The sequence below is a fragment of the Haliotis asinina genome, chromosome 1 (assembly GCF_037392515.1).
Source record: "Haliotis asinina isolate JCU_RB_2024 chromosome 1, JCU_Hal_asi_v2, whole genome shotgun sequence".
NCBI lineage: Eukaryota > Metazoa > Mollusca > Gastropoda > Lepetellida > Haliotidae > Haliotis > Haliotis asinina.
Window position 1 is genome coordinate 86874940 of NC_090280.1, and position 15005 is coordinate 86889944.

Here is a 15005-nt window from a genome sequence, read left to right on the forward strand (position 1 = left end):
CAAGAAAATGCCCGACGTTTCCCAGTCAGGAAGAATGGGTGGTGATCCCTTAGAGTTTCCAAATAAGCTTTTGAAAAACTTGTGATGGTTAAAGAAGGACACGGCAACATCCTTAGTAATTTCACAGAACAAAGGTAATTCGACACATCTCCTCTCTCGCATCTACCGGAAGTTGGTTGTACCGTACATGCGTGATCAGGATGCGAGGTGATCCTGGGAATGCATCTATGACTTCCTCTGGCTGGAGCTCCACCATCACGTTACCCTTCCAGTGAGGGATGGTCTCTGCTTTACCCTCGACCAGCATGGATGGGATTTTCCAAAGCTGTTGAGTACCTGAGAGTCGTTGGGCAACTGCTTTAGCCATTGTAGTCGTTAGTTTTGTTGGTACGTTATAAACGTGACCCAAACTGATTCATTAGGACCATATTATTGTCTTGGTTTGGTTGGTCCAAACCAGATTAATCACAGACGATCATGATGGAACTAGAATACTGACCATTTACTGACTTCGGAACATATTACACAGATGTTCAGAACCACATAGTCATTGATACGTACCACCAGTCATTGATAAATCTCATCACAGTCATTGTCACAGTTCATCAGTCACTGATACAGTTCATCAGTCATTGATACAGCTCACCACAGTCATCGGTGCACCTCATCAGAGTCATTGTTTTAAAGGGGCACTGAATCACACAATCATTATCTAATCACATGGGTGATCAGTCCCTGCTTCCTCGACTGTGTGTCGAATTTTCTTCTAACTAAACGATGGAATAATCAGAACGTTAATAATAATCACATGTCGTTGTTTGAAAATATCCTTTGTCTATTTCTGGTAAGGCATCCCTGCAGTCTAGGCTACTGCATATTTTCTGCGTGGATGACGTGATGCTTGGTCCAGTTTGATCCTATTTCTGTGTTCTTTTAAGACAATATTTAATCATGTCATAAAACGATGTGATGTCTATTGATTTATTTGAATCCAAACAGTAAATCACTTTGCCATTGCAAGAAAAAAACATTACCTACAGAAGTAAGGGTTTAGTAAGTCTCAGAAGTATATAGAGAAAGTAATTACAAAGGAAGAGAAATAAAACAAACTGAGAAAATTCAAAATGAATAGACATTGCTTATTCAGATATATTTAATGCTTGAGTTATACGCGGCGTAAAACGCAATTCACTCACTCACTTCAGTTACATATAATGAGTTACGTCCATGGGCATATGTATATTGCTAATATACATTGACCTATGTTTATATCTAAAACGTTTTAGTGTACAAGTTGAATACTGCGGTATCATAACATTCTCTGTATAGGCTGCGGCAGTGTCTGTTTTATAGAAATGGTAAACACATGTCAATAATAGAGAACAGCCATGGCCAGTCTCAGTTAGAAAACCAAAACAGTTCCATTCCGCGTTAGAAGCACCAAGTGTTCGCACAGAAATATCCAAAATAACCTTAAGTTAGTAAGCGTAATATCAATTAGAAAAAAATGAAACATTTTGAATTTAATTTTAAATAATACAGAGCTGTTACACATTCAGAACACACTAGGGTTGTTAAAATACATTTTTTTATGTTAAAAGTCGTATGGGAATATTGACTGCTATTTTCGTAGGCGGCGTTATCTTGATAACACGCATCCCGTTAATCTACGTGTCCATCATCAGTAGAGTGGCCAGGTCAGGCGCGCCTTGGGACAGGAGGTACAGTGGAAGCATGTCATCGTCAACTTCCGGTAACACCATTGGCGGACGTACGCGCCTCCTTCTGGGCTCTCTTCTTCCGGCTGGCCGTGTGATGGCGATGTCGGCACAGTTGCGGATTTCGTTAGGGGCGTAGCAGATTCTGGGCGGAATTAGGTAACCGGAGCAGTCAGCGAGCAGATACTGGTCTGTAAATCCAGAAAAAAGTAATAGTCGTATTTTATACAAATAAATTCATAATAAGCTCTGTCGTTATATATTTACTTGATATTTTGTAAGACATCTTATTCTTCAAACTATCAAACGTGTTCAGGAGTCAGTTTTGGCGAATGGTTGTCGTCGAGCGACAGGTGCCCTGTCTTCACGATCGGATGTCAACCTGGGTCGCCCAGAACGTGAACTATCCTCGACCTCGTTGGTTTCCCTATATTTCCTGACCAAACGACTGACGATTATGTTGTGGACGTCCATTTACTGACCAGCTCTGGAGCAGATGTGCCGGAGTCATGCAAACCAATAACTTGCCTCCTTTTAACATCTGATAATCCTCTTCAATCTGGGCAGAAATATGATTGCCATGCAGATTAAATACCGACATGTCGTACGAACACAAACTGTACGTTTGAAAGTGAATGGATTGCCATAACATTCTGCACAGAGTATGTTTGTTGGACACCAGTGTTCGCGTTAACGAAGAAACATGACTTTTTCACGCAATAAAATCATACAAAACACGCAAAAATATTTTGCGCGCATGTTTGTTGGATGGATAGATTCTCTTCTAATAAATTTTAAAAAGTCCCATTAAACAGCAACATAATATTATGAATAAACCAAGAAATTTCCAGATTGTAATGACTCCATGCCAATACTCCACCCACTCCACATTGTAATGACTCCAATACTCCACCCACTCTACATTGTAATGACGCCAATACTCCACCCACTCTACATTGTAATGACGCCAATACTCCACCCACTCCACATTGTAGTGACGACAATACTCCACCCACTCCACATTGTAATGACGCCAATACTCCACCCACTAAACATTGCAATGACTCCAATACTCCACCCACTCCACATTGTAATGACGCCAATACTCCACCCACTCTACATTGTAATGATGCCAATACTCCACCCACTCTACATTGTAATGACGCCAATACTCCACCCACTCTACATTGTAATGACGCCAATACTCCACCCACTAAACATTGCAATGACTCCAATACTCCACCCACTCCACATTGTAATGACGCCAATACTCCACCCACTCTCCATTGTAATGACTCCAATACTCCACCCACTCCAATAATCCACATTGTAATGACGCCAATACTCCACCCACTCTACATTGTAATGTTTCCAATACTCCACCCACTCCAATACTCCACCCACTCTACATTGTAATGACGCCAATACTCCATCCACTCCACATTGTAGTGACTCCAATACTCCACCCACTCCATATTGTAATGACGCCAATACTCCACCCACTCTACATTGTAATGACTCCAATACTCCACCCACTCCACATTGTAATGACGCCAATACTCCACCCACTCTACATTGTAATGACTCCAATACTCCACCCACTCCAATACTCCACATTGTAATGACGCCAATACTCCACCCACTCTACATTGTAATGACTCCAATACTCCACCCACTCCAATACTCCACCCACTCTACATTGTAATGTTTCCAATACTCGACCCACTCCAACACTCCACCCACTCCACATTGTAATGACTCCAATACTCCACCCACTCTACATTGTAATGTTTCCAATACTCCACCCACTCCAATACTCCACCCAGTCCACATTGTAATGACGCCAATACTCCACCCACTCTACATTGTAATGTTTCCAATACTCCACCCACTCCAATACTCCACCCAGTCCACATTGTAATGACGCCAATACTCCACCCACTCTACATTGTAATGACTCCAATACTCCACCCACTCCAATACTCCACCCAGTCCACATTGTAATGACGCCAATACTCCACCCACTCCAATACTCCACCCAGTCCACATTGTAATGACGCCAATACTCCACCCACTCTACATTGTAATGACGCCAATACTCCACCCACTCCAATACTCCACCCAGTCCACATTGTAATGACTCCAATACTCCACCCACTCCAATACTCCACCCAGTCCACATTGTAATGACGCCAATACTCCACCCACTCTACATTGTAATGGCTCCAATACTCCACCCACTCCAATACTCCACCCAGTCCACATTGTAATGACGCCAATACTCCACCCACTCTACATTGTAATGACTCCAATACTCCGCCCACTCCAATACTCCACCCAGTCCACATTGTAATGACGCCAATACTCCACCCACTCTACATTGTAATGTTTCCAATACTCGACCCACTCCACATTGCATTGACTCAAACACTCGACCCACTCCACATTGTAATGACGCCAATACTCCACCCACTCCACATTGTAATGACTCCAATAGTCCACCCACTCCACATTGTAGTGACTCCAATACTCCACCCACTCCACATTGTAATGTTTCCAATACTCGACCCACTCTACATTGCAATGACTCGAGTACTCCACCCACTCCACATTGTAATGTTTCCAATACTCCACCCACTCCACATTGTAATGACGCCAATACTCCACCCACTCTACATTGTAATGTTTCCAATACTCCACCCACTCTACATTGTAATGACTCCAATACTCCACCCACTCCACATTGTAATGTTTCCAATACTCCACCCACTCCACATTGCAATGACTCGAGTACTCCACCCACTCCACATTGTAATGTTTCCAATACTCCACCCACTCTACATTGTAATGACTCCAATACTCCACCCACTCCACATTGCAATGACTCCAATACGCCACCCACTCCACATTGTAATGACTCCAATACTCCACCCACTCCACATTGTAATGACTCCAATACTCCAGATTGTAGTCATTAAAATAATTTCTCGCGAGAAGGATTTAGACTATATATTCATAATCTTATTTTTGCACGCACTCTTACGAAATCTCCCGCGAACACTGGACATTTTCCACCAAGTATATTTACAATAACTTCTCAAATTAACATTATTATCAAACGTGTCATTCACATTTTTTGTAAAATCGATCTAACCCATTCAGCCACCTTCCAATCCGTCCAGAGTGGGGCACATTTGTACGGGCACCCTCTCTCCCACGTTCACAACATTGTTACCCTTCTCATCAACATTCCCATTCTATTGACCCCAATACGCCCACTCTCATCACCACCCTCATCACCACCCTCATCACCCCCACACACAGCAATTACACATGTACACGTCCGCCCCCACGCACATCACATGCCCTATTTACACTCTGACTCCAGTACTCCAACCACCAGGCACTAACTCATGCACGTATATTGCATCGTTAAACCTCATTAACTCACAGGTGAGTTATCAAAGGTGTCGTGACTTCATACCATGTATAGTTCTGTCAGCGGTCCTCATATTATGAGGCGCTAAACAGGTTTTCCAGGTGAAAAGTCATTGAAAAAATGTTTTATTTGTTTTAACATTGGGAAGGCCACCGTTTGGAACAACATGCCGTCACAAGAATGTTCCTTTAAGAAGCAAGTGCTATGTTAGCTATCGGCTATATATGTCAGCCATGTGCTTTATGTATTGGGTCTGTACCCTGAGGGTATATTCTGTCATCCATCGAAAGACAAAACCGAAATATCCTATTCAACTCAAGGTTTAACGATGTCACATGACCCCTAACATCCCGGTTAGAATTAATGTCCAGGTGCCCGTTATACCACAAACAATACACAGCAAACAAGAAGTATGGGAGCACCTTAAAATTTGACAGTCATGATACAAGTTGTTTACTGGTCACAAGGGGGACATGGGTTGTTGTAGCCTCGATGTTTGTTTATGTTCCGAATGTTGTGTTTGGCTTTTTGAATCAAACATGGTGCTATTGTGTTACAGCACCCTTAAATCAGTTGCTTCGTTGCAAAGCCAAACATATCCATTAAAGTGCCCATTAAGCACACAAAAAGATGCATTTACCTTAGAGCATAAATGAGCTCGCCAGGTTTAGGTTCATATTTGACTATCAAATTTTATGGTGTTCCCATACTATTTGTTTGTAGTATACATTTGTGTATGAGGCGACGAGTCGGATGGTCAGGTTCGTTCACTTTATATGTATGCCTGTGTATCCCATTTTCGCAGATCGATGCTCGTCATGTCTTTCACTAGACTGTCTTGCGAAGCGTAGAAAATCTACTTGTAGAGTACCCGACTGATCTAAGCCATGCTTGTAAGGGGAAGGGGATCGGTTGGTCAAACTAGTGACTTGGCCGGGGCGGATACAGCTATATATTTGTGAAAGCAATGAGGATGGGAGTTGGGGGTTCATTTCCACCCGTTTTCACGAGAGATTAAATGGTTATTTAGTCATTACATAAACTATCTCCCCTCTGGTTCCGCTTATGCTTGGGTGGCATTACTGCGTAGATCGATGCTTATGTTGCTGATCACTGGATCGTGTGGTCCAAACTCGATTATTTGAAGACTGTCGTTACAATGCTGGTTGCGGCGTTAAACACACATACAAACAAACAACAACGTGGTGTGCACGTAGCTGGAATGATAGATACGAGCATTCCGTGGTGACAGCATGTCACGGCCAATGAATTATTTGTGTACAGCAACGTTTTCATCGACTCACGCTTCTGCCCCAGAACATGCCTTACGTCCTTGAGAAGGGGGGGTGGGGCTTAGGGGAGGGGGAGTAGAGTTAAAGACACGTCTATGATTCACTCTTTCACAATCTTGTCACTGCCTCTGATTTTTTTCTGTCTCTAAAGTTACAATCGGTACAATCGTTTGTTGACAGTAGCAGCTCATTCCTGGGCGGTGTCCGACTCTGGTACGCCCACGTTACCCCGTGGCGTTGTTTTATTTAAGCCGTTTTTCTTCGGTTAAAAATCAAGACTGCATTTTCATAATTCAAGGTGTGCAAGCTCAAAAGGTGATTTTTTTAGCTTCCGGATGAATGAGATGAGTTTGCTGGTCGGACTGGCGTTTGAATCCGAGCGTTTCGGGTTCTTTTGGAAAGCTCGCCATATCTTGGGATGGGGTGAGTGGAGTATTATAGGACATTTGATGTACGTGGGGGCGAATGTGTAATTGCTGTGTGTGTGGGTGGTGATGATGATGGAGGACAACTTGGTGAGGGTGAGAGGGTGTTCTCGTAACAATTCATCGCCCACTGGACACGGAAACCGCAGTGGCCGAATGGGTAAGATCACCGTGTGGTTTAAAGTGTGGTGAGAGCACGCTATAGCATGGTTTATGTGGTGAGTGAGGCGTTGAGCGCTGCTGAGTAAGATCGACAGAGTTACATGAACTAGATGTGTAGGGGTTAAGGATCAGCAACATTGCCTTGGTATCATAACCTGTGTGCAGCTGAATGTTGGTGAGTGAGTGAGTGGGTTGTTTTTAGCCGCCTTTAGCAGTATTCCAACAATATCAAGGCGCGGGACACAAGTAATGGAGTTCAAACATTTTACTCATATGGGGAATCGAACCCTGGTTTTCGGCGTGACGGGCCAACGCGATAGTCAGGCGACAAGGATAGTTGAATGGATGAATTGCATGAATCTTGGCGTGCGTGTGAACGAGAGAAAGAGCGTGAGAGAGAAAAAGTGACTGTGTCTTTTCATCTCAATTTTATCAAAACCCTGTGGCTTTAAGCTTGCCCTTTACATGTTAGTGTTAACGGTGGGTATAAAGAACATGCACATGCATTTTCCAAAGTTTATTATTTGTGAACATGGCTGTTACAGGTACTAAAGTGGAATGAACGGTGTTGCAGCATGACGTGTGATTCTGCGGTGGTTCACTGAGGGCGATGTCGGCACAGTTCCGATACTCATACGGGTACAAACACTTGCGTGGAAATGGAAACCGCATGCATTCCCAGTGGGATGAGTAATGGTCTGATAAACAGAAGCAGAGTATATGAAGTGAGTGAGTGGGTTGGGTTAAGAATTACTATTGTTCATAGGGCCACCATTTGGACAATGGTTAATGCAGACAATCAGACTTAAAATCAAAACACCTCGTACTCTCCTTAAGAAATATAAACTCTTTCATACGGTTTTACCTCTCGTGTCAAAGAATTAGCTATTACGTGTACAAAGACTCGTAACACTTAAGCATCTGTATGCCTCGCCTTAGAGTTAAGCAGCGTTTGATGTCAGCGCTTGATAACTACCTTTAACTGTACTATATTTAAGTGACGTGCACCTTTGGCACTGGGCCAGGAATTTACTGGCTGTTCATTCCGATTGTAGGGAAAACGTCCATGGAAAAAAGGACAAAATCCGGGAAAAGTCCTATTGTAATAAAAACCAAATAAAAGCTACATAGAACGTTCACAGAGATATTAATGGTATAATTCACAGGGACATTAACGAGATCAGTCACAGAGACATTGACGAGATCATTCACGAGGACATTGCAAAGAGATCACGGGGACATTAACGATTTTGTTCACAGGGACATTAACGAAATCATTCAATTGGACAATAACGAGGGACATTCAAAGGAATATTAACGACATTAATCAGATCACTCACAGGGACATTAACGATTTCGTTCACAGGGACATTAACGATGTCATTCACGGAGACATAAATAAGATCATTCACAGGGACGTTAACGAGATCATTCACACTGACATAAGAAAGATCATTCACAAGAATATTAACGATGTCATTCGCAGGGACGATAACGAGCTCATTCACAGGGACATAAGAAAGATCATTCACAGGAATATTAACGATGTCATTCACGAGGACGTTAACGAGCTCATTCACAGGGACATAAGCGAGATCCCTCACAAGGACATTAACGAGATCACTCACAGGAACATTAACGATGTCATTCGCAGGGACATTAACGGGACCACTCAATGGACATTAACGAGACCACTCAATGGACATTAACGAGACCAAATGGCATTCACAGGGACATTAACCATGAACGATGAACGAGATCATTCATAAGCTACATTTGATATACCACCAACAAAACACATGTTACGTAGGGACAACCAATCAACCGTAAGCAGACAAGCTGTCAATCAAGAGATTGGGTCATTACACTCACTGTTCAGCCCGTTATGTCACCAAGACGGGCACCTGCCACAGATCAGACTGGTTTTGTAACAATGCGGTCTGGGCAGAATGGCACGTGAGGTTCTCTTTAACTCGTTTGTGTACCACGGCCCAGACTGGTGTCACTGACATTCTTCAGTGTGCAGAGATCTGAACACCTGTGTAATATCTGCCCCCAAGTCAATCGGCAAATGTCCTTGTTGTCACAATGGAAAATATCCCAGTTATATCATGGTCGTATATAAATATTCCAGCTAGGGCCAATCAAACAAGTGAATGACAGCATGAGCAACTACATGACACCATTGCATATTGCGCTGGTTCTGTGACGCGTGATCGCTGTGGCGTGTTAATGCAAACACTAGGTTACTATTTGTTGTTGATAACCTCTACAAATAGGTGTCAGTTATAGATGCTGATATTTTTTACTCTAGAATCATTGTTCCATTCTTTACAAACTCATGCCATTCCATTCCAAGAAAAGATTCCATCCCGAAGATCCAGCTTCAAATTTTGGTAGTCTACCTAGCGAATAACCTTATTGTGCCGCTTTTACAATGTTACAGGAAAAACACAACGGGATTCCAGAAATGGCTTCACACATTGTACCCGAGACTAACGTTTAATCTCTAAAGATATAATTTTGATTGTAACAAATAAATCCATTTAAATTGAAAAGAAGCCCCAGAGAGACCAGAGATGCAGAACCTGAACCTGAGATATCTAGACTTGCTTCAGTCAGAGTTTTAGCATTGCAGAGATGGCCAGGCAACAGGGAAGATAGTGTGGTTCAGGAACTGCGAGACTGACTAAATGTACCCATCTTCCGTAAAAGTGTGACGCGTTGGGATAGCCCAGTGGTTAAAACATTCGCTACGTCACGCCGAAGCCCGGGTTCGAACATGAAAACACTGTGTGGAACTCACTTACGCTGTCCCCTGCATTCGACTAACGGGATCAACTCCCAACGTCATATGAATGGAATATTAAGAAACAGCCAGTTCCAATTATATTAAGAATCAAGCAGCGTCAATTATATTAAGAATCAAGCAGCGTCAATCATATTAAGAATCAAGCAGTTTCAATTCAAGTCTAATGTGATGTTGGGCTGGTAATTCTTACCTGTGACCCAGCGCCATTGGAGGACACAATGGCGACAGGTGAGGTCCTGGGGGATGACAAGTTTCACCTGGTGTAGACCGACTTGATGGGGATAGTATCTTCTTCCATGCCCAACGATGCTCAGCTGATAGTCGGAGAAACACTCTTGAGTGACCGCCTCGTCGAGGAAGTTATGAGGACACACACTGAATTCGAAATACCCGCCCAGAAAAGTGTCTACTTGTATGCTGACACACATGGTGCGTGTTTTGAAGGTCCTCGTGACCACGTAGCGTGGCACGTACTTCCCGTGCAGCTCGTGGTCACGTGGTGTGAAAATTGGGTCACCGCACACGCCACACCATTCGTCCATGTCCGGCAGATATGGGATCTGGAAGAAGACGAGTGAGTGAGTAAACATTTGAAGTCATGGAAACAAACGAGAGAAGTTTACTTGTGAAGTGAGTGAGTATAGTTTTACTCCGATTTTAAGGGGAAACGGCTTTGACTGACTTCAGTCCGTTTTCTGCAATATGCCAGCAATATCACGGCGGGGGACACCAGAAATGGGCTTCACATATTGTACCCATATGGGGAATCGAACCAGGATTTTGGGCGTGATGAGCGAACGCTTTAACCACGAGGCTACGTTCGTAGGAATGAACGTTAGCGCTTGCATGACGCAGGTATATGAGTGAAGGTGGGGGTGGGAGTGGAGGGGTGGGGTAAAAATGTCCTTGATGGGTAAGAGCCTGGCATATGATCCGGATGATGAGATATTACTTAATGTGTGCGACTGAATATCATCAAACCCTCGCGATGTTTGGTTCTCACGATCAGAATTGGTTAAATCCAGGCGTGTAGTTACAGCTGTTTAATTGATGAATGAGTCGTAAATCAACGTTCACTCAATTGGTGAAAGTATCTACCTTTAACCCTGTAACAGTCATGTCGTTTAGATATACGCTGTTCTACATTTGAAAGTGTCATAGGTACAAAATGGCTATGTTTATTTCATAAAACGACTCTGAAAATATACGATGCAAACGTATGTTAAACATTTCGGTCCTGTTAGTGGTAATGTTAATCTTCATGAAAGATTAAACCCGTGAAGATCCGGGTAAGAATTGATCTTCAGTAACCCATGCTTGTCATAAAAGGCGACTAACGGGATAGGGTGGTCAGTATCGCTGACGTGGTTGACACATTTTATTGCATCCCAACTACATAGTCCGATGCTGTTAATCACTTGATTGTCTGGTCCAAGCTCGGTTATTTACAGACCGCCACCATACAGATGTCATGTTGCAAAGTGCGACGTAAAACTTAACTCACACACTAATCATTTGATGAGGTAAACAGAAAGATTACGCCCATGTTGGATGGTGAATGAAGTATAAAACAGAAAGCGAAAAAAGAAAATGGTTATTGGGAGGTGTTGTATTCAATATGGGTTTCATAAGTGAATCAAAGACTTGAACCTTCCAGCCGAGGAACGTCTCGAATTCAGTTTTGCACCAATGTTTATAACAAAAAAACAAAGAATAATTGCATTCATATGTACTTACCAAATTGGCACCACAGGTTAAATCAGAATCGTTTCTGTTGATGGGCAATTGGTACCCATACCTCCAGAGACTCGACCTATTTGGCGGGTCTACCATCCGACCCCTTGCCGTCACCATGGCAACCAAGATGTAGCAGACGACAGCAAACAGCAAGGACATTTGACAATTCATAATCAAATTTTGAGTTCGGACACTTTCTTAATTTTACGAAAGTGAAATTCAAAAAAAGGAATGACACAAATTCAAAATACTAAAAAATGGAGAGATACTTCAACGGCTGCCTCTCCCGTTGAGCACAGCCCAAGAGATGGATAAAGTAGATTACAAGCTCATGATACTATAAGGGGGGTTTCAAAAGAAACAAGCTCATTTATCTTCTTTAAAAAATCAACATTCCCCCTTTCTTGACTGGTGAGATGTCCTACATCACGTGACTTAAAGGTAAGTCCTTTCATTTCGTGTTGTGTTTCGACAATTCGCCAGATCTGGGAACAGAAACGTTGTTTTACTATCTTTACTTTACGAGTACTGCTTTTATTTGCTTTGCATATGTATGACAGACACATGTGTCAAAAAGGGTCACAGACATCGCTGATAAATAATGTATAAATGGTTCAGGGCGGGAAGGGCGTCGCTAAAACAACTTGAACGATTTTTCATGAATATTAACGTGACAACTGTTACACCTTGTTTCTAACAATAACGTTATGGCGGACTTATTATTATCTGAACAAATATTATTTGGTTCTGCTCGCAGCGTGTAAGTGAAATAATTTGATGTGCGTGAGTAATTTCTTCGGGGGGCATTTTAAAAGTTGTATAGGTGGAAGTAAACCAAGTTCTATGTAGTAGTGGAAGCTGTCTTATCCGGCACTCATTGGTACTGAAATAATAATCCGTTTTAGACAATGTACCAGAGTGTAGAGCTGATGATAATTGTACCAGTCATGGAAGCACCTTAGATTTATCGCCAGTGTTGACAACTTGCTGGATAAGACAGATGCCGGTTTGGGCAGCTTTTACTGTAGTTGACTATGCTAAAGAACTTGGTTTTCCGTGAGAGAGTAATTATGGCTTTTTCGCTGCTTTTTAAAAATATTACATCACTATCACGGCCTGGGATGCCATAATGGCTTCATACATTGTGGGAATCGACTTCGGATATTGAGCGTGACGAGCAGACGCTTAAACCATTAGGCTACCCCACCGGTCCGAAATCAGTTGAAACAAAGATGGTGGCGGGTAGTGGGTGAATGGGTGAAGTTGTTTGGCAGCATGGCTCCTGGGAATTTATAGGAATGGTCTGTCTCGTCTCGCAATGAAGATCATGCAGTATGCCGCTGCTGCACACGCAGCAGTACATGGGTATGAGATGGTTATGTGAACTGATAGTGAAAACAACATTGGATACTCGTGGTAACAGTAGTGGTACCAGCAGCAGCAACATCAGTAGTAGCAGTAGTAGCAGCAACAGCAGCAGCAGCAGCAGTAGTTGTAGTAGTAGTGGTGGTTTTAGTAGTAGTAGTAGTAGTAGTAGTAGTAGTAGTGGTGGTGGTGGTTTTAGTAGTAGTAGTAGTAGTAGTAGTAGTAGTAGTAGTAGTAGTAGTAGTAGTAGTAGTAGTACGAATTGTTGTGGTAGAAGTATTGCCATTGTATATTTTTTTTTCTATTTTGAGCACTAATTTGCTAACCCGTGAAGGTACGGGGTAGAACAGGCCTTCAGCAACCCATGCTTGCCAGAAAAGGGGACTACCTCGTGAGAGGCGAGTAATAGGATCGGGTGGTCAGGCTCGTTTACTTGGTTGACACATGTCGCTGGTTCCCATTTGCGCAGATCAATGCTCATGCTGATGATCACTGGATTGTCTGGTCCAGACTCGATTGTTTACAGACCATCGCCATATAGCTGGAATATTGCTAAGTGCGGCGTAAAAGTAAACTCACACATTCACTAAATTGCAACGCCAAAGTTAAGATATCCCTCATTCATTAAGACCTGCCTTTGTAAAACATATTGCACGGGTAACGATTATACAGAAACACATGCTGGACTAACTCGACAGTCGAGTTTAACGGGAATATCAAGTCGACTGATGAACGCATCTGCCTGCATCTTCCAAAAGATCTATAGTTTGCTTTAATGTTTTTAGATTTTCTCTCTCGAAAACAGTAATTTACTCACGACGTCATCCAGATTTAACGGAAAATGTGTGTGATTCTATTTCAGGTGTGCAACATGTCCCCAGTGGTATTGTATAGAGGGGTTTCCTGTACTGTAGGTTTATTTCAGAAGTAATTGCTTGTTTAATTTCTTTTACACCCTGTTGAATTGACAATGTCTCGTAATGAATTAACGCTATATCTAACTGCACGTCACCTCGAGTACGAGTGAGTGAATGTTGTTCAGCGCCGCAGTGGACAGTTTACAAAGTGTGTGCCGTATAATGAATGTTACCTCAACTCCAGTATCGGGACTTTTGCAGCACACGTGCTAACTGTAATTGACAACGGGGCGGTGGGGTAGTGTTGTAGTTAAGGCGTTCGCTCGTCACGCCGAAGACCCGGGTTCGATTCCCCACATGGTTTCAATGTGTGAAGCCCATTTTCTGGTGTCCCCCGCCGTGATATTGCTGGAATATTGCTAAAAGCGGCGTAAAACTTAACTCACTCACTCACTGTAACTGACAATGGTACAAGAATCTGTATCCCAAAGCCACACTCACGAAATAAGGAAGTTGATAGCCATAAACTTAGTTCTAGAGTGTTCATAACCATGAGGACTGGTGGGGTAACCTAGTCGTTAAGGCGTTCGCTCGGCACGCCGAGGACCCGGGTTCGATTCCCACAAGGGTGCAATGGGGAAAGCCCCTTTTTATGGTGTTCCCCATCGAGATTTTGCTAGAATATTGTTAAAAGCGGCGTGAAACCAAACTCAGTCACTAACTCACTCATCACCATGATGGGTCGTTGGGTCCTGTTATGGCTATGGGACGTAACTCTTAACAGCAAATGGCAGGACCTTACAATGTGCCAATGAGAGATGAAGATCTGAACCGAAACACATCTCACACTGAAATGAGAGAAGCATTCGAACAAGTCTCGTTTATTTCGGGACCGCTTCCGTGGTGTAGTGGTCATAGCAACCGAGATCGGAAGGCTACGGGTTCGATGCCCAACTGCATAATACCAAAAGACGTCAAAATATGGCGATTGTTGGTCCCTGTCTGGCACCCGGCTTGTATTGGTAAGCTTGTTAGCTCGTAGTCAGTATAATTTATCTGGGTGGGGTATTCATGATTAACTGCGGCACAGTATCTCAGTGAAATGACACTATAAAACCAGCTTCGGAGCTAGTACAAGAAGACCCACATACAGATGCATAAACGTGGTCATAAGAGCGAAATATGACGTACGACGTTT

At 42.9% G+C, this 15005-nt stretch overlaps 1 protein-coding gene across 1 annotated transcript; it reads right to left on the reverse strand.

The window, feature by feature from the left end:
• Positions 1–481: 481 nt before the first annotated feature.
• LOC137283851 (uncharacterized) lies at positions 482–11947 on the reverse strand. Its single transcript, XM_067815534.1, has 3 exons — positions 11586–11947; positions 10039–10408; positions 482–1909 (listed from the first exon to the last, which is right to left on the reverse strand). Exons 1-3 carry the CDS (start codon positions 11754–11756, stop codon positions 1668–1670), a joined length of 783 nt encoding a protein of 260 aa, XP_067671635.1. The 5' UTR covers positions 11757–11947; the 3' UTR covers positions 482–1667.
• Between the last annotated feature and the right edge of the window lie 3058 nt (positions 11948–15005).

Excerpts from the sequence above, each read along its gene's own strand:
- LOC137283851 (XM_067815534.1), bottom strand. The coding sequence starts at position 11,756 with ATGAATTGTCAAATGTCCTTGCTGTTTGCTGTCGTCTGCTACATCTTG. Across the intron at positions 10,409-11,585 it reads TAACCTGTGGTGCCAATTTG|ATCCCATATCTGCCGGACAT; the intron begins GTAAGTACATAT and ends GTCTTCTTCCAG. Across the intron at positions 1,910-10,038 it reads CCAATGGCGCTGGGTCACAG|ACCAGTATCTGCTCGCTGAC; the intron begins GTAAGAATTACC and ends CTGGATTTACAG.